Source organism: Thunnus maccoyii, chromosome 2 (assembly GCF_910596095.1).
Source record: "Thunnus maccoyii chromosome 2, fThuMac1.1, whole genome shotgun sequence".
Lineage (NCBI taxonomy): Eukaryota > Metazoa > Chordata > Actinopteri > Scombriformes > Scombridae > Thunnus > Thunnus maccoyii.
Window position 1 is genome coordinate 24,991,865 of NC_056534.1, and position 22,135 is coordinate 25,013,999.

General features: G+C 39.9%; 1 protein-coding gene across 1 annotated transcript; it reads right to left on the reverse strand.

Moving 5' to 3' along the window:
* Window positions 1-80: 80 nt before the first annotated feature.
* On the reverse strand, window positions 81-21,681 carry LOC121887509 (collagen alpha-1(XVII) chain-like). Its single transcript, XM_042398311.1, has 53 exons — window positions 21,654-21,681; window positions 20,906-21,346; window positions 20,696-20,743; window positions 20,562-20,615; window positions 20,343-20,390; window positions 20,042-20,185; window positions 19,451-19,549; window positions 18,551-18,616; window positions 18,372-18,452; window positions 17,996-18,046; window positions 17,514-17,675; window positions 17,208-17,288; window positions 17,064-17,108; window positions 15,612-15,734; window positions 15,200-15,502; window positions 15,059-15,109; window positions 14,952-14,978; window positions 14,809-14,835; window positions 14,628-14,690; window positions 14,430-14,534; window positions 14,290-14,352; window positions 13,963-13,998; window positions 13,821-13,874; window positions 13,487-13,558; window positions 12,308-12,370; window positions 11,928-11,999; window positions 11,782-11,808; window positions 11,661-11,696; window positions 10,768-10,803; window positions 10,545-10,661; window positions 10,274-10,402; window positions 10,093-10,173; window positions 9,935-9,985; window positions 9,740-9,802; window positions 9,553-9,612; window positions 9,394-9,420; window positions 9,207-9,257; window positions 8,841-8,957; window positions 8,567-8,614; window positions 7,270-7,395; window positions 6,726-6,914; window positions 6,521-6,631; window positions 6,290-6,415; window positions 6,128-6,193; window positions 5,796-5,978; window positions 5,555-5,695; window positions 4,894-5,046; window positions 4,615-4,761; window positions 4,370-4,519; window positions 3,985-4,134; window positions 3,260-3,340; window positions 2,831-2,884; window positions 81-373 (listed from the first exon to the last, which is right to left on the reverse strand). Exons 1-53 carry the CDS (start codon window positions 21,679-21,681, stop codon window positions 324-326), a joined length of 4,977 nt encoding a protein of 1,658 aa, XP_042254245.1. The 3' UTR covers window positions 81-323.
* Between the last annotated feature and the right edge of the window lie 454 nt (window positions 21,682-22,135).

Genomic DNA, 22,135 nt, shown 5'->3' on the forward strand with positions numbered 1-22,135 from the left:
CCACTACTATGAAAAGAGAAAGTCAACTCATCATTTAGTCCCACAAAATGTAAGAAGTCACACTGATGAATAACCCTCAATAAAGTGTATAAAACTATATATAATTCAGTGCTATACATGATCTCTGATTTCACAAATACAACTCAGCATAGTAGATAATGTTCATTAATATAAAAGTGACAATATGTCACTTACAAAAACATAAACTGGTGAAAAACATCCATTGTGTGTTTGAGTACATGTACCATCCTTATACATATTAGACACAACTCCTCATGAAGCAGATTTCACTTAAAAGGTCTGTATATTCAGTGATGTGGCTCTCACACACCAACATTCCTCCTCCTCCTTTTAGTCATCAGTGTGAATTCTCCTGAAAAACAACACAGAGAGAAGCATCATTTAAAAGGTAATAGTAAACCATAATTCAGAATGGCGCCTTACAAAGTGTTATATTGTTACATATAGTATTTATTGTTGGATAATATTACTGATGCATTCATGTGTATGCAGCATTTTAATGTTGTAGGTAATCTTAACAGTTTGACATATAGTGCTGCTTGAAAGTTTGTGAACTTTTTGTGAATTTTCTGTATTTCTGCATAAATATGACCTAAAATGTGATCAGATATTTACACAAGTCCTAAAACTATATAAAGGCAACCCAATTAAACAAATAATACAAAAAAGAAAAACTTTTTCATTTATTTATTGAGGAAAATTATCCAATCTTACATATTTGTATGAGGCAAAAGTATGTGAACCCTTGCTTTCAGTTACTGGTGTGACCCCCTTTGCAGCAATAACTTCAACCAATGTTTCCAGTAACTGTTTATCAGCTCTGCACATCAGCTTGGAGGAATTTTAGTCCATTCCTCCTTACAGAACAGTCTCAACTCAGGGATGTTGGTTGGTTTCTTTGCATAAACTGCCTGCTTCAGGTCCTTCCACAACATTACTATAGGATTAGGGTCAGGACTTTGACTCAGCCATTCCAAAACATTATCTTTCTTCTGCTCTAACCATGCTTTGGTAGAACAACTTGTGTGTTTAGGGTCGTTGTCTGACTGCATGACACACTTTCTGTTGAGCTTCAGTTCACAGATGGATATCTTGACATTTTCCAATAGAATGTGCTGGTACAACTCAGAACTCAAAGCTTCTTCAATGATTGCAAGCTGTCCTGGTTCAGAGGCAGCAAAGCAGTCCAAACCATGATACTACCACCACCATGTTTCACAGATAAGTTAAGGTTCTTATGCTGGAATGCAGTGTTTGCTCATCACCAAACATGACGTTTCTCATTAAAGCCAAAAAGTTCGATTTCAGTCTCATCCATCCACAAAACATTGTTCCAATCACCTTCTGGCTTATCCATGTGGTCCCTGAGCAAACCGTAGACAGCAGCAATGTTCTTTTTGGAGAGAATTGGCTTTCTCCTTGCAACTCTGCCATATACACCATTGATGTTCATTGTTTCCTAATGGTGGACTCATGAACATTGACTGTAGCCACTGCAAGAGAGGCCTTTAGTTTCCTAGACGTTACCCTGGGGTCCATTGTGGCCTCCCGGGCTATTACACGCCTGCTCTTGGTGTGATCACTGTTGTTCAACCACTCATGGGGAGCGTAACAATTGTGTTGACAATCAGCTGGTGGAGTCCAAACTCTTAAGAAATGGTTTTGTAATACTTTCCAGCTTGGTGAGCATCAACAACTCTTTTTTGAAATCCTCAGAAATCTCCTTTGTTTGAGCCATGACACACTTCCACAAACCTGTGTTGTGAAGCTCAGACTTTGATAGTGAAGACCCAGATTTCTCTTCTTTAAATAAGGCAGGGCCTCACAGACTCACACTTGATTGTCATCCAATTGATTGAAACACCCAACTCCAATTTCCCCTTCAAATGGATTGATAACCCTAGAGGTTCACATACTTTTGCCATGCACAAATATGTAACATTGGATCATTTTTCTTCAATAAATAAAGGAACAAGTTTAAGATTTTTCTCTCATTTGTTTTACTGATGTCTCTTTATCTAGTTTTAGGACTTCTGATCCAGCTGATGGAAATCTGATCACATTTTAGGTCATATTTATGCAGAAATAGAGCAAATTCTAAAGGGTTCACAAACTTTCAAGCAGCACTGTATTTTGTAAGAAGATCATGAGTTTTGTAACTTAAATATTCAAAGTACATGTAATGAAATCAAAAATTACAATATTCGCATCTGAAATGTAGTAGAGTATTAATCAGAGAATGGAAAGGCTCAAGTAAAAGTACCTCAAAATTGTACTTCAGTACAGTATTTGAGTAAATACACTTAGTTAGGAACTACCTTAAATGCATTCTAAATACGCAATTAAACTTGCCAAAATCTCTCATAAAGTGGAATAGATTTTGCAGATTAAATTGTAGTCTAACAGTTCAGTATTCAGTCTCACATATAATTTATTAAACTGACTCAAATTTAACCAAAATTAGTTGTTTCAGACCCAATGTACAGTGTATATACAGTATATGATTAAAGTAACTTATATACATTTTAGTGTTAGAATAACAAATTCCTATCAAATGCCATAATTAAATGTCATTCCGTTGGTTTTTGGTTCCATTGATAATAGTCAGATACTTTTATAATACTTTTAGTTTAATTGATCTCCTTTGCTCAGAGTATCCCAAACTACATTTAAATCAATATATTTCAAGTATAAAGATTTTATTTTTTATCATCTATCTAATTTTTATCAATTTTAAACCCAGTTTAGAGATCTGAAAAATCCAGGCCTGTGTCAAATCAGCAACAATCACATCAGCCTGACATCTGACCTCTGTCAACTTTGTGTCCCATACGTCCTTCTAGTCCAGGAAGGCCTCGTTCACCTGTGTCCAGAAAGACAGAGTAGATTATTTACTAGAAATTAGGGCTGCTCATTAAGAGCAGACAGCTTAAGTCATAATAAACTAGTAATGGAAGAAAAAGCTGCCAAAACGAGTGGGTTGTTAACAGGGAACCTCCCATTTTTCATCTTTTTCAAGCAGAACCCCTATGGTCTGATTTCAATGAGAAAAGCAAATAACACACTCCAATATTTTTAAAAAAGTTTCCATTATCAGATTGAAACATGGTAACATGTTCAACGTCACCGTTAAATATGAAGCGTTGTAAGCACTATGAAAACAATTATTAGCTTTACTTTCCAATACTAGATTTCCCTTCCAGACTCCACTTTTTTCTTTAAGGATTTTAAGATATACCTCTCTCTCCTTTTGGTCCTTGGAAACCCATGTCCCCTTTCTGTCCTTGCCTCCCAGGTGGTCCTACAATGGCTCCATGTGCTGTGAAGGACAAATTCACTTGTTAACAGAAATCATGCACTCAACTATCCTTGAACTATTTCATCCTTTTCTTCTTAACCCCTTAACATCCACCCTTTTCATAGAATTTTTGCCTATTTGGCACACCCAAATGGAGAAGCTTATAACAGAAGAACTGTAAGGTCACGATGCATGTATTAGGCCTCATATGGCAAGTGAGATCCTCTAGTTTCCGGAAATGTGCTTGTTTAGCATGTGGCTAAAACACAAACAAAACTACATCAGTTAAAATAAGGCTCAAAAAAGTGTTTTTCGTCCTCGTCTATCATGAGTCATATTTGGATAACAATAATTAAGACATGCTTTATGCCAGAACTATGCAAAACACCATAAACCTTTTACATCTTGTCAACCTGTATAAAATTCCAGACCTCCAGGCCTAACCTTATGGGAGCTAGGGAGTTTTTAGTTTGTGGTGTCACTGGTGTCCCTGAACCTCTCCAATCATCTCCAATTGGCCAAATTGTGCCAATTGCTTTTACTCATTACAGTGTGATGCTACCACTTACAACTGGCTTAAGCGGGTCACCGGCAACCCGGTGGATTTTGAGAGGTTAACTGAACAAATGGTGAGTGCAATATTGTATTGGTAAATGCGTCTTTACTTTTTATGTATTCCACTAAATCTGTGACGTTTGCCTGGGAGCCGAACAGTCGGCTGTATCCAGGGGGCCCTGGAGGGCCTGGTGGTCCCGGGGGTCCTTGGAAGACGTGACTGTTGTACTCCCTCAAAATGTCTTGCAGCACACCATGGGCTGCAAATGAGAGAAATGATGCATGTTGAAGTGTTCGCCTCCACTGGTCTTTGAAATTCGACTATGTAACTTTATTTGATCACTAAATTTAAATACATATGGGGGGATATGCGAAATGTACATTTTTGTTTACTAATAGTTTTGGTCATAAATTTCTTTTCTGTCCTTTAGGTCACAGCTTGGATTAAGAATTCATTGCTGAGACACTTCTTTGTGATAAATTTAAATCTCTTACATCTGATGTATTCCACCAGGTCCGTTGCGTTTCCTTGAGAACCAAACCATCGGGTGTACCCTGGGGGTCCTGGAGGTCCAGGTGGTCCTTGGGGTCCTTGGACGGCCTGCTCGTAGTGGCCCCTCACAGAGTCACGTAGCAGACCCTGGGCTGGAGATGACATGGTCAGGGTTAGCAAAAATACAGCTTTTAAAAGCCCTTCGATCATAAAAGCACATTCGATCATGAAGCTCATATCAACGTACATTTGATGTATTCCATCACATCCGCAACATTTTCACGGGAACCAACCCATCGGGTGTGTCCAGGCGTCCCTGGAGGACCAGGAGGTCCTGGAGGTCCTTGGGCAACTCGCTCAGAGTCCCTCACAACATCACGGAGCAGACCGTGGGCTGCATGTGGAGCAAAGAAGAGTCAAGAATTATTGACATTAATGATCAAAATGACATGCAGCAGATAGAATGTAGTAAGCATTGACAAGCTCAAGCTCCTTTTGATGTGTTTCTTGATTAATTGCCACCTACATTTGATGTAATCAGTTACTCTGACAGCCATACTAGAGTAGTCTCCAGTATCCAGGTTCCAGTCTCTGGCACCTGGTTCTCCCTTGTGTCCTGGGGGTCCAGGAGGGCCTGGTGGACCAGGAAGTCCAAACATAGCTCCTCTTATACCATCACCTGGAGACAATATAACATAACGTGACTTCAAAAGAAGCAATGACTTCATTGACAGAAGGCTGGTCATATGTGACTATAATGCACACAGATAATGTATATGATAATATAATAATATATAATAATATGATATTTTTGTGAAGATTTATGTTTAGATATTATTGACTGATCGTTAATGGTAAGTCTAGTACATGTCAAGGTCTTATGTGTATATCACAAGTCCACCTTGTATGCAGTAACAAAAGTATATAATAGCAAGAAAAACGTATTCCTTGTTATCTTTGTATACACAGTTTTTTAGTTTAAATGCTTAAATGTCGCGTAAAATACAGGACACTAACAACACTAACACTAACAAGAATATTTTTTCCCCAAAACTTATCAATTTTAGGACTATGACTTAGCTCAAGCTGAGTCACAAGTCATACACTTATAACATAAGTCATTTGGTATGACTTCACTGTATCAGAAATTGCTGCTCTGTAGTAGTTAAGTGTTTCTTTAAACTCACTCTTGACGTAATCCTGTAGTTCAGCTTTGAGTATCTCTCTGTTGGCACGCTCAGTATAGGACACCACTCCACGGATTGGACCAGGGGGGCCCTCAGGTCCAGGGGGACCAGGAGGGCCTGGAGGACCTCTAAAGGCAACACCTTTGGGAAGGCAATGAAACAGATGCGGCATCAAATAAAATGTAAATTCTCTGATTATTTTACATAAAGCAATGAAGCAAACGTCCTCTGTCAAACTCACTTTGCAGGTAGTCTCGGATGTCTGAGTTAATGTAGTTCCCAAGTCCTGCTGTGCCAAGTGGACCTGCTGTGCCAGGTGGGCCTGCTGGTCCAGGTGGACCTGCTGGTCCAGGTGCACCTTGTGGACCAGGGACACCTGGGAGACCAGGAGGCCCCTGAGGGCCAACACGTGCTTGGTATCCAGCTAGTTGAACAATGAAAATGAACATCTGTTAGCTTAAGAATGCTACTAGATGGAATTACTTTTAAATAGATACTCTACATTAACATAAACTATGAGCTCTAAAACCTGATTTTACTGGGGGGCTTATTGTCTGTGTTGTTGGTTCTTACTTGATAATGAGTTTCCAGGAGGCCCAGGAGGCCCAGGAGGTCCAGGAACACCTACCATCCCCCTCTCTGGTGACAGTTAGGACCCACAGTCAATTACTATCATGTTCACTCAACAGAACACTTTTTTAATAGATAACCAGTGGGTCCATCTGTAGCACTTACCATTCATCAGACTGAGGACACGTTCAGCCACCTCCTGGGTGTTAAATCTGTAGCTGCCCTGGCCTGGAGCTGCAGGAGGTCCTGGTGGACCCGGAGGACCAGCAACGTGTCTCCTCACGTCCTCTCCTGGACACAAATAATTAGAAGTCTTATCTTGCTGTCTGACTTGTTTCTGTTAGTGCCATCTGTCAGACATGTGTGGGTTTTTAAACAATATTAAATAAGACTTACGTTGTAATAGGCTGATGATGTCACTGACAGAGATGGAGCCAGGTGGACCTGGAGGACCAGGAGGACCAGGAAGGCCAGGAGTCCTGCCATATCCTCTACCTGGACCTGAACCTGTAAATATTTTAGACATAAGGGGGTTTCACCACTGTTACAATGGCAGTAGTTTGTGGTAATGGATGCAATATTATTATATATTTGGTCCTACTCTGGATGTAGGCGATGACTCTGTTGGCCACATCATCCACCAGCCCATCCATCTGCCTGTCCACCTGCCTGTCCACCTGCCTGCCCACCTGCCTGCCCTCTGAAGGCCCTGGAGCCCCAGGAGCCCCAGGAGCCCCTGGAGGACCTGGAGGCCCTGGTGACCCAGCCAGGTATTCCCTGATGCTGCCACCTGTGTGTCAAGACAATGTTGTCTCAAAGCTTAGCACCCGACTTAGCTCATTTCATTCATCGACCTGTAGTGTTACATAATTTTCAATTTCAAGGACTTCAAGGTTCTTTTTATTGTCATTCCAACACATTGTACTTGTAAAGGAACAAAATTAACATTACTCAGATCCCGGTGCAATAAGATATTAAAAAAAAAAAAAAAAAAAACATGTTAAAACACACAAAGTATGGGAATAAAATACTGGAAATACCAGATAATAATAATGAATACTATTAATAATTAAAAAGCATAAAAGTACAAAAAGTATGAAAGTATCATCATGTCATTAACCAAAGTAATAAAATACATAGCTTACTTTGAAGGTACTCTGCAATGTACTGGCCCACATCAGTTGATTCAGACCCACTCCCATCTCTTCCAGGTGCACCAGGTGGTCCAGGAGGGCCCGGGGGGCCTGAGGGTCCAGGTCTGGATGAGCCACCTGGTACAACACAAAGTCTCAAATAAAATGTCATGTACATCTACTAAAAGTATGCCACACTCAAACGTTGTTTTCAAAGATGAAATATCTACTATTATTACTACTGATAAAAGTATTAACAAGTATAATTTGACCAAGCAGTAATGACCATGGCTGAGTGGTGAAACAAATGCAGCTTTGAGCTGCAGTTCCTCTAATGCTCACAAGATACTGACTCCAAGAACAGCCCCAGGGGAAAAAACTACACTTTCTCTTTTGAATGCAAAGTTAAAGGGGACCTATTATGATTTTCCTTATTTTCAGTCATATACATGATGTTACAATGTCGGACGTTTATATTAAATGTGGCCAAGGGGTCAAATAATGAGGTAAACATATGTAGAAGTAATCCCTGTGAACAAAAAGCACTGGCTTCAGGCTGCTCTAAACACTTGGTTTTCAACATTTTTTTTCTACCCAATGTCAGATTTCTTTACATGGTTTGCATTGGCAGTAACTTAACATGACTCTGATATGGCTTCTCCTCACTAGACTTCCAGAGTGGGCTCATTGGGAGGGGGGGCCTTAAAGAGACAGACTGCCTGTTAAGAGACAGAGGCTGAACTAAGGGGATGCATAAAGGGCCAGTATAAGATAAATAAGGAGTTTTTTGAACTGTGAGTCAAAAATATAGAGCTGGAAATGAGCATAATAAGTCCCCTTTAATGGAATTCTTCTACAAGAGGTTAAGATCTTAATCTTTGACTATAATTTAATCAAATGTGATTTGGAGGCATTTTTTTAATATTCATGGTTTGATTAAAATTATATTAAACCTCCATTAGGCAATAGGTATAGGTGACAGGGTATAAGTGCTAGTCCCAATGTGAATCAACCTCCTAATTTTTGCAGCTTCCACCCTGGTTCTTATTTATACTGATCAATATGGTTGAGTCCATCCAGCTCTCACTGAGAGTTACCCCTAGTGGTCAAAAACTTCTTAATGAATTAATAAAAAGAGATATCTGTGGGGGCGTGTTTGCATGATTGACAGAGGTCTTAATGTATTTGTCAGCCCTAGTGGTTAGCTAGCAACCCTGCAGGCCTTCTCAAAGAAAGAAGGAATGCATTAATGAAGATTATGATTAAGACACGGTTTTAGTACATACTATGATGTTTAGGATGGTCTTACCAATAGAGACTCCAGGGATTCCTGGGGCACCAGGGACTCCTGCATCACCTGTGAGGAACACATAAATAGAGTGAGTGTGTGCTGTATTCGTAATACAAGAAAAATATTGCAAGGGGAAGACAGGATATTCAAGTGTTTATGTGTAATCATTTACTAGGATTAAGTCCTCTTTTGTTAAGTTATATGATAAAACATGAAAAAAGGAGGAGAATTTATAACAGGTCTGCACAAGAGGATTTGAAGAAGGTTACACAGAACATTTGACTTGGTTTACCCTTAGGTCCTTGTGGCCCTCCTGGGCCTTCTTGGCCTGGTGGACCCTGAGGGCCACTCGGGCCTTCTGGGCCCTGAGGTCCAGGGGCCCCCCTAGAACCAGGCTGACCTGGGAAACCTGAAATGAAAACCAAAATACTGATACAGCATCTGGTAAAAAAGGTGACCCTGGAAACAATTGAGCAAACTCCATCTACTGATGAAGGCTATAAGATGTGGTTGACAGCACTGGAAATTATTTAGTCATTGGACCTTGTGTTAAGAAGTTTTGTCAAACTAACTTTTTATTGTTATACCATAATGATCAGTCTTCTATTTTTACTTTTCAACAAATGTACAATAGATAAAGCATAACAACTTTTCATACCAACACCTGGTTCCCCTGGACTTCCCGGAAGACCTGGTTGACCTGGTTCGCCTGAAACAATCATCATTATATTCAGCTATAGATTGTGTCTTTTTTTTAAATGCCTTTACTTCTGAACACTATGATGCATGTAAATCCATGTAGGCCCGGCAGTGCTATAGTGTTTTTACTTTGTTTATTTTCTCACCTTGGTAACCTTGTGATCCTCGCTCACCTTAGGAGAATGAATGATAAAATGTATGAGCATCTCTCAACTTTTGTTATGCAATAATCCATTAAAAATAGTTCTATGAGCTGTTTTGTAATCAACACACTGTCTCAGAAGCCTCTAATTTGTCAAACCTACCAACTGGACCCTGCCGGCCAGGAGGTCCAGGAGGTCCTGGTGGTCCAGCAAAGAAGGTTTCTAGGACAAAAAAGGGAAAAGATGCATCAATCATGCCAAGGAGAGAGAGTAGACAGTAGAAGCCGAACATGATGTGTGTACAGTTTTCAACCTACAATACATCTGAAATGTGTATCCTTTCACCAACCTGAGGTAGGCACAAAGCTGCCAGGTTCTCCTTTTTCTCCTGGGATTCCGGGTACCCCAACACCTGTTCAGATTAAAATCAAATGCATGAGAAATATCTTCCTTTTTCCCCAAAACTTCTTAAATCATCCTGTATGTAGATGATCTATCTATCTATTTATCTATCTTTGTCTGTCTGTTTGTCTGTCTTCTTTACCTGGCTCTCCAGGAGGACCTCTGCGTCCTGGGGGACCGTATTTACCCTCACCTATACAAGAGTGACAGCAGAATTTTAATAATCATTAATTTGATTGAAGCACCAATCCAAATTGGTTTGGAATGCCCTTGGTATCTTCTAAATAGCTTTGAACATACCAGGAGGACCTTGACGACCAGGTGCTCCAGGAGGCCCTGGAGGTCCCGGGGGGCCAGGAAGTCCAGCCACTGAAGAAAGTCCTGTTAGAAATTAAATCATAGACAATAAAGCTGTGTGCATTACTGTCTAACACAGTGTTATTCCTGATACGGCAACCAGATGGTATTGAGAGGTACTTACTACCAGTTCGAGTTGCACTGACAGTTTCTGAACTTGTGACACTGATACCAGGCTCTCCAGGTTTTCCTTGCTCTCCCTTCTCCCCCTTTTCTCCTTGTTCTCCTTTTTCTCCTCGTTCTCCCTTAGGACCTTAATGATTATATCAATGTACCGTTACAGGAAAAAACTGTTACACAGTATACAGTACATAATGTATCTACAGTCCTCACACCCATCTGTCATCTTTGGACTTATCTCAGATGCGTAACTTTTGTCAAGATTTTGGATTTACCAGGTTGTCCTGGGACACCAGCAGGGCCAATGGGACCAGACAAACCAGGGGATCCAGCAGAACCTGGAGGCCCAGCTGGCCCAGGTGGTCCAGGGATGGTCACAGTATTGGAGCCAACTAGAAACAAAATGAGAAAGACAAACACCACTTAAAAACAAATGCACAGAACACGCTATTTGTTCATGTGTAAATAGTACAAGTATCGCTGAATAGTGGTTCATACTTGGAGCGGTGACTTTGCCAGGTGATCCTGGTTCACCTGAAAGACAGAGTTACATTAGATTACACAATGAAACTTTGTTGTTGTTGTTGTTTTTTGCAGTGTCTTATCTATACTTCAGTTATCTCAATGTTTGCATGTTTTTATGTCTTTTGCTGTTTATTCACCTGCATTCATGTCCTGTTAACTTTCAACATTACAATATTATGGACATACAGTATATCAATAATTTGATTAGATATTGCCAATTCAAAAATATCTTTAGTGTGTCCTTTGTTGGAGAGTTTTAGTATCAAATCATAGCATTACTTAAGGTTAAAAGAGAATTAAAGAGTAAATAATCATCATCAAGTCCTTTGGGAAACTTTGGCAAGAAAAGTTTTCTACCATTTACACAAGTGATATTAACTCTTCATCATTCTGACGTAGCCTAGCAGTCACAAGCAAACATCTTTAGAATTAAAGTGTGAATGCAAGCTTTTTATAGCCATGCATGCTAGTGGTACCCGTCACTAGTAATGGCAGACTACTTTTTAAAGCTAATTTAAACTCAACTGTACTTTTTGTTAACTGCTAATTAGAAAATGTTAGCATAATAGCACACTAAACTAGGATGGCAGCCATGTTGAACATTACACCTGTTAAGCATCAGAATGTTAATAGCATTGTCATTTTAAGCATGTTAGCATGCTGACATTAGCCTTGAAGTCAGTGCTCTGCTGTGCCTACAGTAAATATGGCCTCACAGAGGCTGAAGACTCCTGGTCTTGCTGTTTTACTATGTGCTTGCATTGTTTCACCAGTTTGAATTATGAAATTAACAGCCCCTCATACAAAACATATGGATGCTGACTGACATTTAATTATGTTTCATTAGAAAGGAAATGAGACAATACCTTTAGCACCAGGCTGTCCTGGATTTCCAGCAATACCTGTGGCAATGTAAGAAGTATTACAAAAAGCAAACTGGAATCTGTAAGGTGAGTGAAATAATGCATTTTGGTAAATTTCTCATACCTTGGGGTCCTTGAATTCCAGAAGTACCTGTAGAAAAACAATTTCTTGGTGAGGCTTGCAGTCAGTTAAAAATAAATAATGTCTCAAGCAATTGATTACATCACAAGTGATTATGTATACTGCCATGTCTGACAGTGTGGTGGTACCTGGGGGGCCAACATCTCCAGGAAGCCCAGGTGGTCCTCTAACACCAGGAAGTCCCATTGAACCAGTTTCACCTGCAATTTATACAGAGATTTGTATATGTCAGTCTATGTCTGTTCTAGTGTCATCACACCCCAGGGTCTTCTCATACTCTTTATTTTCATCTCGTTGTCTTGATGACATATCCTATTATTGTACTCTTTGTACTCGCATTGTCTCTATTGTACTTGCATGGTCTCAGTACATATTTCTATATGAGCTATATTATCATATGACTAATTATCCAAGAATGTAACTCTCTTTCAGGGCATAAACTAATCTGAGATATGAGACAGCTGCCCTCAGCAGTCTTGACATTTTATTAATTTAATTTTATTCTCACCTCCAATTCCTTTAGATCCCTTTGGTCCAGCAGGTCCTTGTGGTCCAGATTGTCCTGGTTCACCTTTAACCATGAAAACAGCAATCGTCAAAATCAAAACACTTTTATTCTAATTTATAACTTAGTTTTGAGGGTTTGCTGTTATCCTCCTTTAAAAAATATTTGTGACACTTTAAAGTCAGTACAATACTTTGAGACTATATAACATTTGCTGAAAGTGTTGCCTCTTGTGGCAGTTACAAGATAATGGTGCATGCTAAAATGTAATGTAGAAGTAGCACAAGTAGAGAAGAGTCACAAAGTCAGTGAACTAACTCAGTAATGTCCGTTACACCACAATATCTATCTTAAGTTTACTAACATTAGCTAACATTGATCATCATAATGCTCTATGGGCCTGAGTAGAGTAGAGTCTCAGTAGAGACTTCCGCCAACTCTCTACTGACGGCTAACTTCCGGTTTCTAGCTAACTTGAATGGGGATAAAACGATTCAATCATGCAGATCTTCTAGACTTTCGAAATGTGATCGGACAGAAAGGATCAAATTCTGATAGTGAAATGAATCATTTCATGGGGGTTGTGACGCTAAAAAAATGTATCCACTGATTTATAGTAAGTCTATGGAAAAAAGTCTTTTTTGGGTCCAACAGCATCACTTGATGTTGTTATTACATGGCTACTATGTCAAATTGGCTTCAAAGCCCGGCACTGTTCCTGGGGGCTTGGTCATATCAGACCAAACAGGCTGTACCAGCAAAACCACTGAATATTTTGAATTGAGTAAGGGTGCGTTTTATTGATTATGAATTGAACTTCTCATTTATAAGACAATGAATCTGCTATTTATTCTTTCAAAAGTTATATAGTAATGCTTTAATACTGATGCCACCAATCTTTTTTATGCCTGTGAGCATCTAACAAGTTCATATATTTTGCTGACACTAGAGGCATAACGTCAAAATTAGTGGCTAACATCATTAATAATTTTAATGTACTGTGTAACGTTTTAGCCACATTAATGGCTTTACTCTACTGTGTTTTACTGTACCTGAATAGACAGTTTGGAAAAGAAGTGAAGCATCTTTACCACTTTCAAACGTAATCACTGCTGTGATAGCAACTGTGTTATTGTTCATGTTGAGAATGATATAGAGAGTGCATGATATTCTGGGACACACCTGTCGGTCCACGTGGTCCCCGCTCTCCCTGGTCTCCTTTGATTCCTGGCAGGCCTGGTGTTCCTCGGTCACCTGCACAAAGTACAATCAAAAGTGTCAATTGAGTGACTAGAGAGCTGGTCTACGGTGATAAAAGCTATCCTTACTTATATGAACGACCAATTCTGTAGTTAACTTATCAATCACTGTTCTGCAAAGACATAGTAACAGAATCATTTTTAAAGTATTTCAGTCTCATTGCCACATATTTGCTCTGACCACTTTTCTTTTTTTTTTGACAATTTCAGAGGACTTACTTTATATGTGGGTTTATGAAAAAAAGCCTAAAAGGTACCTTTTGCTCCTGGAGTTCCTGCTTCACCCTGGAAACCCTTTGAACCAGGAGCACCTGCACACAAATTATAACAGATTTAATACACAACTGCCAGCCAGTAGGAAATAACAGAAACACTATGAAATTGATGTGGAGTCTTTACCAGGGTTTCCTGAGGCACCCTGCTCTCCCATTGCACCTAAACCAAACAAGAAAAACATTGATAATTAGCATTATTGGTATCCCATTACTAAAAATCACTTATACCTTACACTACTGTCCACCACAGGATCTAATGTGTTCTCCTTCACTGGTAATGGTTTCCATTCAGTTTAATAGTGAAAATCTATTTCCTCAAGTCACTTGCAACTTGTTCTGGAAATGAATATTCTTAATTGTGTAAAGGTTTAAGTGATTTGTAAATGGGCTAAACATGCAAAAACACTGGTATGGTCCTTTAATCTAATTCCATGATGACCTTTGACCTCACCTTTTGGCCCCATAGGTCCAGTAGCACCAGCAGGACCAGAATGTCCTGGCTCACCTTGAGATCCTGTGAAAATGAGTTTCCATGATTAGAATAACTTCCCATAGATTCAACGTGGTTGACATAAACATGTTAATTTTGACCTTTGTCTCCTTTCTCTCCAAAACCAGGTGGTCCAGCCTCTCCGCGAGGGCCCATCGGTCCCTCCCGGCCCCTCTGGCCTGGTGGTCCCTCAGCACCTGATTCACCTGTTCAGAAAGAAGACCCAGCTGTGTTTTCTCTTTCCTTTTGTCCTTGCTCATCCTCAAATAACAGTAAAAATAAACTAAAGCAAACATTACCTGCACTTCCCTTTGGACCCCTTGGACCATCTACTCCTGGGTGACCAGTCTGCCCAGGAGGACCTTAAGAAATAAGATATATACGAGGAGAAGGAGGAGGTAGTGAGTTTTTGTCTCTTCTCTGCGAGGGAAAAATTTTGAAAAAGCTTCAACACAAGAGGAACATTGCACTCAGTCTTACCTGGCAGACCAGGGAAACCACTATCACCTGTAAAACACACACATTTATAGCACTTGATTTCAGTTTATATGATCTGATTCTAATATCTGACACTTTTGAAACCTGGAATTATGAATTTAAGTAGACATACAGTAAATTCTAACCTTTTGATCCTAGTTGCCCTGGATCACCTGTGAATGAACAGTCAACATAGTGATGGATGTCAAAAAATATTAATTTCCAAATTATTCTATGATCTGTGCAAACATACCTTTAATTCCTGGCTCTCCCTTTGCCCCTTTCAGCGAGTATGCAAGTGTTTCTAAAAAAATACAAATTAACACAGCTGTTTCATGACCACCACCTCATTTGAGCTAAATATAACTGATCAGTGTGTGTTATATTTCAGTACCTCTTACAGCGTCCGAGTGGAGTTCAGCCCTGACCAGCTGCTGAACGGCTCTCTGCAGGGCAGCGCTGTCCTGTCCTGATCTGCCCCCGACACCCCCTCCTGCCCCGGCAGCCCCAAGGCTGATGCCATTATCAGAATGGGTTAGGGTGGAACCAGAAGAACTCCTGTCAATATATGTCGAGTCCAGCGGGTTGATGACATTGATGCCAGAGGAGGTGGCGAGGCGGCTGGACCTAGCTGATGCAGTGCCGGTGATGGCTTCCAAAGCATCAACACGGTTCTTGAGACGTTTCACTTCTTCACCTATGAGGTCAGAGAGAAGATGACTGAGATATGCAGGACACCTTCACTGCCACCTATGAAGGTGAATAACAAGCTGATGGAGACATCTTGGGACCTTTTCCTGTCCTACCCAATGCTATGAGTCCAAAGAGGAGACCAAGGAGGAGGAGCAGGCTGAGCAGGAGGCCCAGCAGCCACTTCCACCAGCTGCAGCAGGAGCAGAAGCCAAAGCCTGATTCATCTTTACGGATCTCTGACAAACAAAAGAATTCAATGACAGGTTTTTAAGTTTTTTTGTCCTGTTTGTATTTTTTCCTTCTTAGACAATAAGAAAACAGGAGAAACATGAGCAGATTCACAAAACCTTCTTAGGACAAAGCCTCTCATGTACTATTCACTTATTAAGGTTTAAGTACTTGTTACACATATTTCTGAGCTACACGCTGGTGACAAATTAAAGGAAAAACTGGTACAGGTCTGAATGCTTGACCCCTACAGTGAGGGGATCTGTTGGCTCAGTTATGCTATAGGGGGCATTTTGCTGGCATGGTTTGGGTCCACTTGTCCTTTAAGAGGGAAGCGTCACTGCAAATCAATACAAAGTTGTTGTGAGTCATCACCTTCATCCTATGATGAAACATTTCTATCCTGATGGGAGTGGTCTCTTCCAGGATGACAATGCCCCAATTCACAGGGCACGAGGAGTCACTGAATGGTTTGATGAGTATGAAAATGATGTTAATCATATACTACGGCCTTCACAGTCACCAGATCTCAACCCAGTTGAACACCTATGGGATATTTTGGACTGACGTGTTAGACAGCGCTCTCCACCACCATCATCAAAACACCAAATGAGGGAATATCTTTTTGAACAATGGTGTTCCCTCCAGTAGAGTTCAGAGACTTATAGAATCAATACCAAGGCTGGTTTTTCCTTTAATTTGTTACCTTCTGTATGTTCTTAATTTAAGCCTTGTTTTTATTGTTTTTTATTTTTCTTAATTGCTCACATTTGTCTTAAAGGAATAATTTGACATTTTTGAAAATCAACGTGTTCATTGTCTTACCAAGAGTTAGATGAGAAGATTGGTACCACTCTCTTTTACAGGGGGTGCCAGACTGTTTCTCGGTCACTAATATAATCCCACCCAACCCTCTGTACAATCAGAGGGTTGTCCTTTTACAAGTAATCTACCAAAATGTTCTATCCTTTAACTTTTCACTTATTTCTAAACCTTCCACTTGTCTTTAAAATTTCTCTAAATTAATTGATTTTTCAACACATTTTAACTAATGAAGTAGAAAATTTTAAAGGGTGAAAGGGTTTCCCTCCTTTATTCGAAAGCTAAGCTGAATACCATTTAAAATATCAGTTTACACTAACATGCCATCCCCCTCCCTCTCCTAGTCCATCTTGTTTCTCCCTTGAAAAAGTTATAATGGATATATAGAAGAATAGCTCTTAACCTCACAAAAATTCAATCTTTAAAGTCCCATTTCAGCACTTTAGTGAATCTAATTCCTGGCAAGGGGTCTGGCAGCAGTTGATCATAAAGGTAAAAATGGAAGTTTACAGTACCTGCATAGGTGGCTTTGTCTTTTGTGGCAACTCTCAGGGTTGCAACTATGAAAGAAAAATCACCAATTAATCATATGCTAAACAAGAAACAGAATGAATCTGGTGAATTTTAGAACCTATAAGATTTGTCGTATAAAAGCATACAATTAGCATCTGTTCCTTCGTCCACCGTGCTGGCTGATAGCTTCTGTTTCTCTCTCTTCAGTGAGTCCTCAGAGTAGGAAGCTAGAGGACAGGACAGATATCAATAATCATGACTAGATAATAGTAAATATAAGAGATTTTTGATGATATGAGAACTAGAAGACACACAGTATATGCAGTGAATGTTAAAAGTATTCCAACCAAAAATCACCACACTGATGCTGAAAAAAAGCTAATTTCACGCAGTAGCTGTACAGTTGTAGTAGCAGTGCTAGCAGTTATAGGAATAGTAGTATTTAGTAGTACCAGCAGAAGTAGAAGGTGCAGCAGACATGAACTGCTTCCCTGTGTCTTTGGTCATGACCAGCCGTTCTGTCTCCTTCTTGACAGGAGCATTCTCCTTCTCGATCAGGATGAACTTAAAGTCTTTGCTTGAGGCCTCATCATTGATGGGACTGCTGGGTCCCACTGCAAGAAACAAACATGACATATAACCTCAAATGTGCTTGAGAGTGACTGAATGTGACTATTATGTAGCATCCAGTGTTGCTACAGTAAAAAAAACTGTCTTAATTTATTAATTTTCAGGAATTAGGACATTATCACATGCATCGATGCCAGGACATTTCTTTAGTTGCAGTACCAAATTACTGTAAATATGGTGAAGATTTGGATTGTCTAACAAAGTTTGTTAAAAAATCATTCTCGTAAATGACAGGGTAAGTGAATCTAATCAGTGTGTTTTTATCCACCCATGTGTTTTAATCACGTCCTCTCTCAGGTCTCACCTGTGGTGGTGCCGATTCCAGTGCTAGAGACATTTTTCTGCACACCATAAACTGTAAGAGACAAAAACACATTATCAAAAAGTGATTCAGGAAGTAAGGATTATACAACATTCAGATTTTTTTCACACTTTAGTTCCTCATCATATCCTGAAATTATTTTGAGTGAAACTGATCTTTTATTTGATTCAATACTGATGACTCTCAAAAAGTCATTTGAGCAACATAACTAGTGATAACAGTGAGACACGTAATCAAATATGTATGTATTCTAGTTTAGTACAGTGTTCCTGGCAGCAACATACAGTACTGTACAGTCATGGGATTAAATTGATTAAAAGTTTTTAATATTGCCTGCACATCATACATGTAGCTTTACCTATTTGTGTGCTGGGTCCAGTGGGAGAGAGGATAGCGGGACTGGTACTGGCCAGGTTATTCTGGACACCGTACACTGGCACTGAGACAGAGGGGGAAAACAACATGGTTATCTCATGTTAGTGCCAAGCTAAGGATCTGAAATCCCAGTGGGCTGTGACTTGACAGGAGGAGGCTCACCGGTGCTGCTGGCAGATAGTCCACTGGTCACAGAGGGAGAGCCGAGTGTCAGGTTGTTCTGAACTCCTGTTCATGACAGAACAGAACAGAGTCTTATTTGTCTGTCTATCACAATTTACAAGAAAAAATTAAAATGTCTGCTCTCCCATAAATAACATCTCACAAAACAAATTAAAAAAATACATTTTCAAAAACAGTACATCAGTCGGGGTCAAGTCTAATGTCAAGGGTGCATCATAGTAAAGACTAAGATGGCACTGAGTTAACTGACTTACCCCAAAAACAATATGTTTGACTGTAAACAACTTTTGCTACTCTTGTTGCTCCTATAAATACTATTAGGCATTAAGCCATCTAAATGTCATGCATCTCTAAATATACCCGCATTTTCCTATAATTTATAGCAGGAGCTTACATTGCAGAGTATGTGGATAGTGTGTTCTTCAATTTAAAAAATACCCCTTCTGAGAGTGTCCTATATGGCTACGAACTGCAGGTGAAGATATTTAGTCCTGGAAGCTTTTGACCAGGGGAAACTGGTTCCTTCAGCTATAACTAAATGAAATCTTTGGATCTTGTTTTGTTTTCTTTACTGAAGTGAACAAAATCTTTGGAACTTATTAAATTTTCTTAACCAAAATAAACAAAATCTTTGGATCTTGTTAGTCTTCTTCACCAAAGTGAACAAAATCTTTCGAACTTGTTTAGTTTTCTTTGATAAAGAAAAAGACACACTGCCCAACTGCCAAGATGTCTACGATGATGCAACAGTGAATTGAGGATGGTTAGATACAATAGTGTATTATATTACTTGGCCACAATCTGCAATAATCTGCAGTTAATTCCCTTTGAATACACACAAAAACAGTTTTTATGAGTTGTTATACATATTTGACTGACCTGACTGGTACAGAGTGGAGATAGTGGACAAGTTGTTGGGGTTTGTATTGTAACCATAGCTACTGCTCACACCTCCAGACCAAATGCTGCCATAGTGGTCTAAAAGCAAAGACAGACAAATGAAAGATTAAAAACTGAAGGCACATAAAATGTAGATAATATGCTGTCCATCATCTGAAAATAAAATAAAATCATGCATCAGACCAACATGCTAAAGGATAAGAATGACAATGACACTGAAAATCATAATTACTGAAATTATAATTACTGCTATAGTATAGGATAACCCAATCAATAATTTTGCAAACATAAACCACTCACAGGACCAAAAACAGAACTAAAACCTTGCTTTTTAAATCAAATACTATCTTATTTCTTGCTGACAACTGGGCAGCTTCTTTGGAGCAGAGATGGATAACTGCCTTGCTCAAAGTCATCTTGAAAAAAGTAGTGTTGAGGGAGAAAAGCAACCCTCCAGATACAAACTGCATCTCTAGCTTTTAGATTTTCACAGCCTCCCAGACCACAGGAGCAATATTTAAATCCTGAAATTGCACTGTATCACCTCTGAGGATGAATGACTGTTTGAACCTGTGCTGGAGCTCTCAGACATGGTCCTAGTTTCCACGCTGGCCTTCTTGGGGATGGGTAGTGTATTGTTAGGGGACTGAACAGGGCTGCTGCTGTTTGAGTGGTTTCCTCTCAGCAGACGCTTCACGTCATCCAGCTCCGTCCCTGTGCAGCAGATGAATCAGTGGAGAGGACCATTCTGTCTATGGTTACTATCTATCAAACCATTAAACTGGCTCTATTTCATGATTTCGGTTTATAGCAGTCTAACAGGATTAAATACATAATGTGGCTATGCATGGACCTGAAGAGTCATACTCACAGCTTGCTGAAGGAGAAGCACTCTGAAGCCTGGCTCTGATCTCACTCTCTAAAAGCAGATTTTGAAACAGAAATTGTGCTGTAATCAACTGTCTCAGTTTTTCTAATCCATGATAACAACCTACAAAGTAAAGGTTAAACTTGTATTGATATTACATGGACTGTTTATGCACTATCTCTTTAGTATACAAGTATACAAGTTTCAGAGATATCAGTGTACCTCTGCTCTGACTTCTCCCTCTGGTGGCAGAACTTGAAATTGCATTTGAAATGCCTGGAAGAAAACATATTCATTGACAATTTGAATGCATAAACAAATTTCAGAGTATAACCTGAGATTGGGGTAACACTTACTGTACTCCTTCCTGTTGTATTCTGGAGAAGAGTTTGTGCTCGAACTTTCTGGAACATGGTGACAAGATAAAAATCATGTTAGCTTTCAGTGTATTGTCTCTCCACCACATCCTATAAAGTTATGCTGCTGGCACCTCTTTCAAAACTACAAAAAATGTGAAAAACAAGACAGATGGTGAAGCAACGTGAAACCCTTGACCTATGACTAACCATCAAAGACTTCTGAGAAAGCTGAAGCCATGGTGGACATGGCCTTTCTCTCCTTTAGACTAGGTGAATGAGTGGCCACAGAGGACGATCCCCTTTTTGCTTCCCCAGAAGTGTAGCTGGTCTTGGTCACTGTGGAAACTGTCACAGCACCCAGACCGCCTTCTCTTCTTCCTTCTCCACCAGCGCTGACAAACCCAGAGGACATGCTAGAAGACCCCCCTCCAGCCCTAAAGTCTTCCCCTGCCCCAGAGCCCCCTGAAGCTGCTAAACTCCTTCCACCTGAGGATACAGCCGAGGAAGCTCCTAGAGTAGAGACGCTGATACCTCCACCGGAGCTGGTGGCATGAGAGCTGCTCGATGTGATCAGAACTGAGCTGCTTGTGCCAGAGCCTCCTGATACAGCTCTTCCACCTGACCCACCTGCACTCAGAGAAAAATCACCTAAAGGGCAGAAAAAGATGTGTCATTATGATAAGACTCATTAACTCATTAAAATTATCTTTAAAATACATTTCTCCCTCAAGCTTTCCATCTAATTTAATCTCTGGAAGGCAGATCTTATCAAAGTTGTCAAGTTATCAAGTCAATCAACTTCGAGATGACACTGCCTGCTGGGGCTGAGGATATCTAACTGCCTAAATCCAGTTTCTACCACAAGACAGCACTGGAAAAGTAAATATTTGTACTGTTATGAGAACAATCATTTTTTGGCATCATTCCCTCAGATAAGCCTCTGCCTGCCTGGTACTGTGCCTGAACATGTTGTATTCATCCATACTATTGAGTGTCTCCACTCTATGAGGTTGATTTATGACATGGATATATAATATAGCAGCTGCTGGCAGTGCTGCCTGGGGTAATGACTTTTTGTCTAATGAAAATGTGGTCATGACATGATAGTGGAGCATGTAGCAACTAAAGGACTAGATATTTCCCTCGGGAGCTGATGGGGGTAAAATGGAGATAAAAAGACAGTAAATAATAGAATTTGATTTGTCAGGTAGACACAAACACAACTCCAAGTAAATGCTAATGTTGATTTATGTCTGCTGAATGTCTAAAAAGGCAGCTGTCCACTAACACGTTCACCATAACTCATAATAATGTCAATGTTGTGTTTATAGCTTGTTAAACTGCCCTCAGGGGGTCAAAGAATCAATAATGCAGCTTAAAGTTCAAAATCTACAGTCCAAGATGTGGGTAATCCTACAGCAAAATGATCACCAATAT

Coding starts and splice junctions, on each gene's coding strand:
- LOC121887509 (XM_042398311.1), bottom strand. CDS start 21,681: ATGGATGAATACAACATGTTCAGGCACA. Junction 11,697..11,781: donor TGGAATTCAAGGACCCCAAG/GTATGAGAAATT, acceptor ACATTGCCACAG/GTATTGCTGGAAATCCAGGA. Junction 2,885..3,259: donor AGGACCAAAAGGAGAGAGAG/GTATATCTTAAA, acceptor TTCTGGACACAG/GTGAACGAGGCCTTCCTGGA.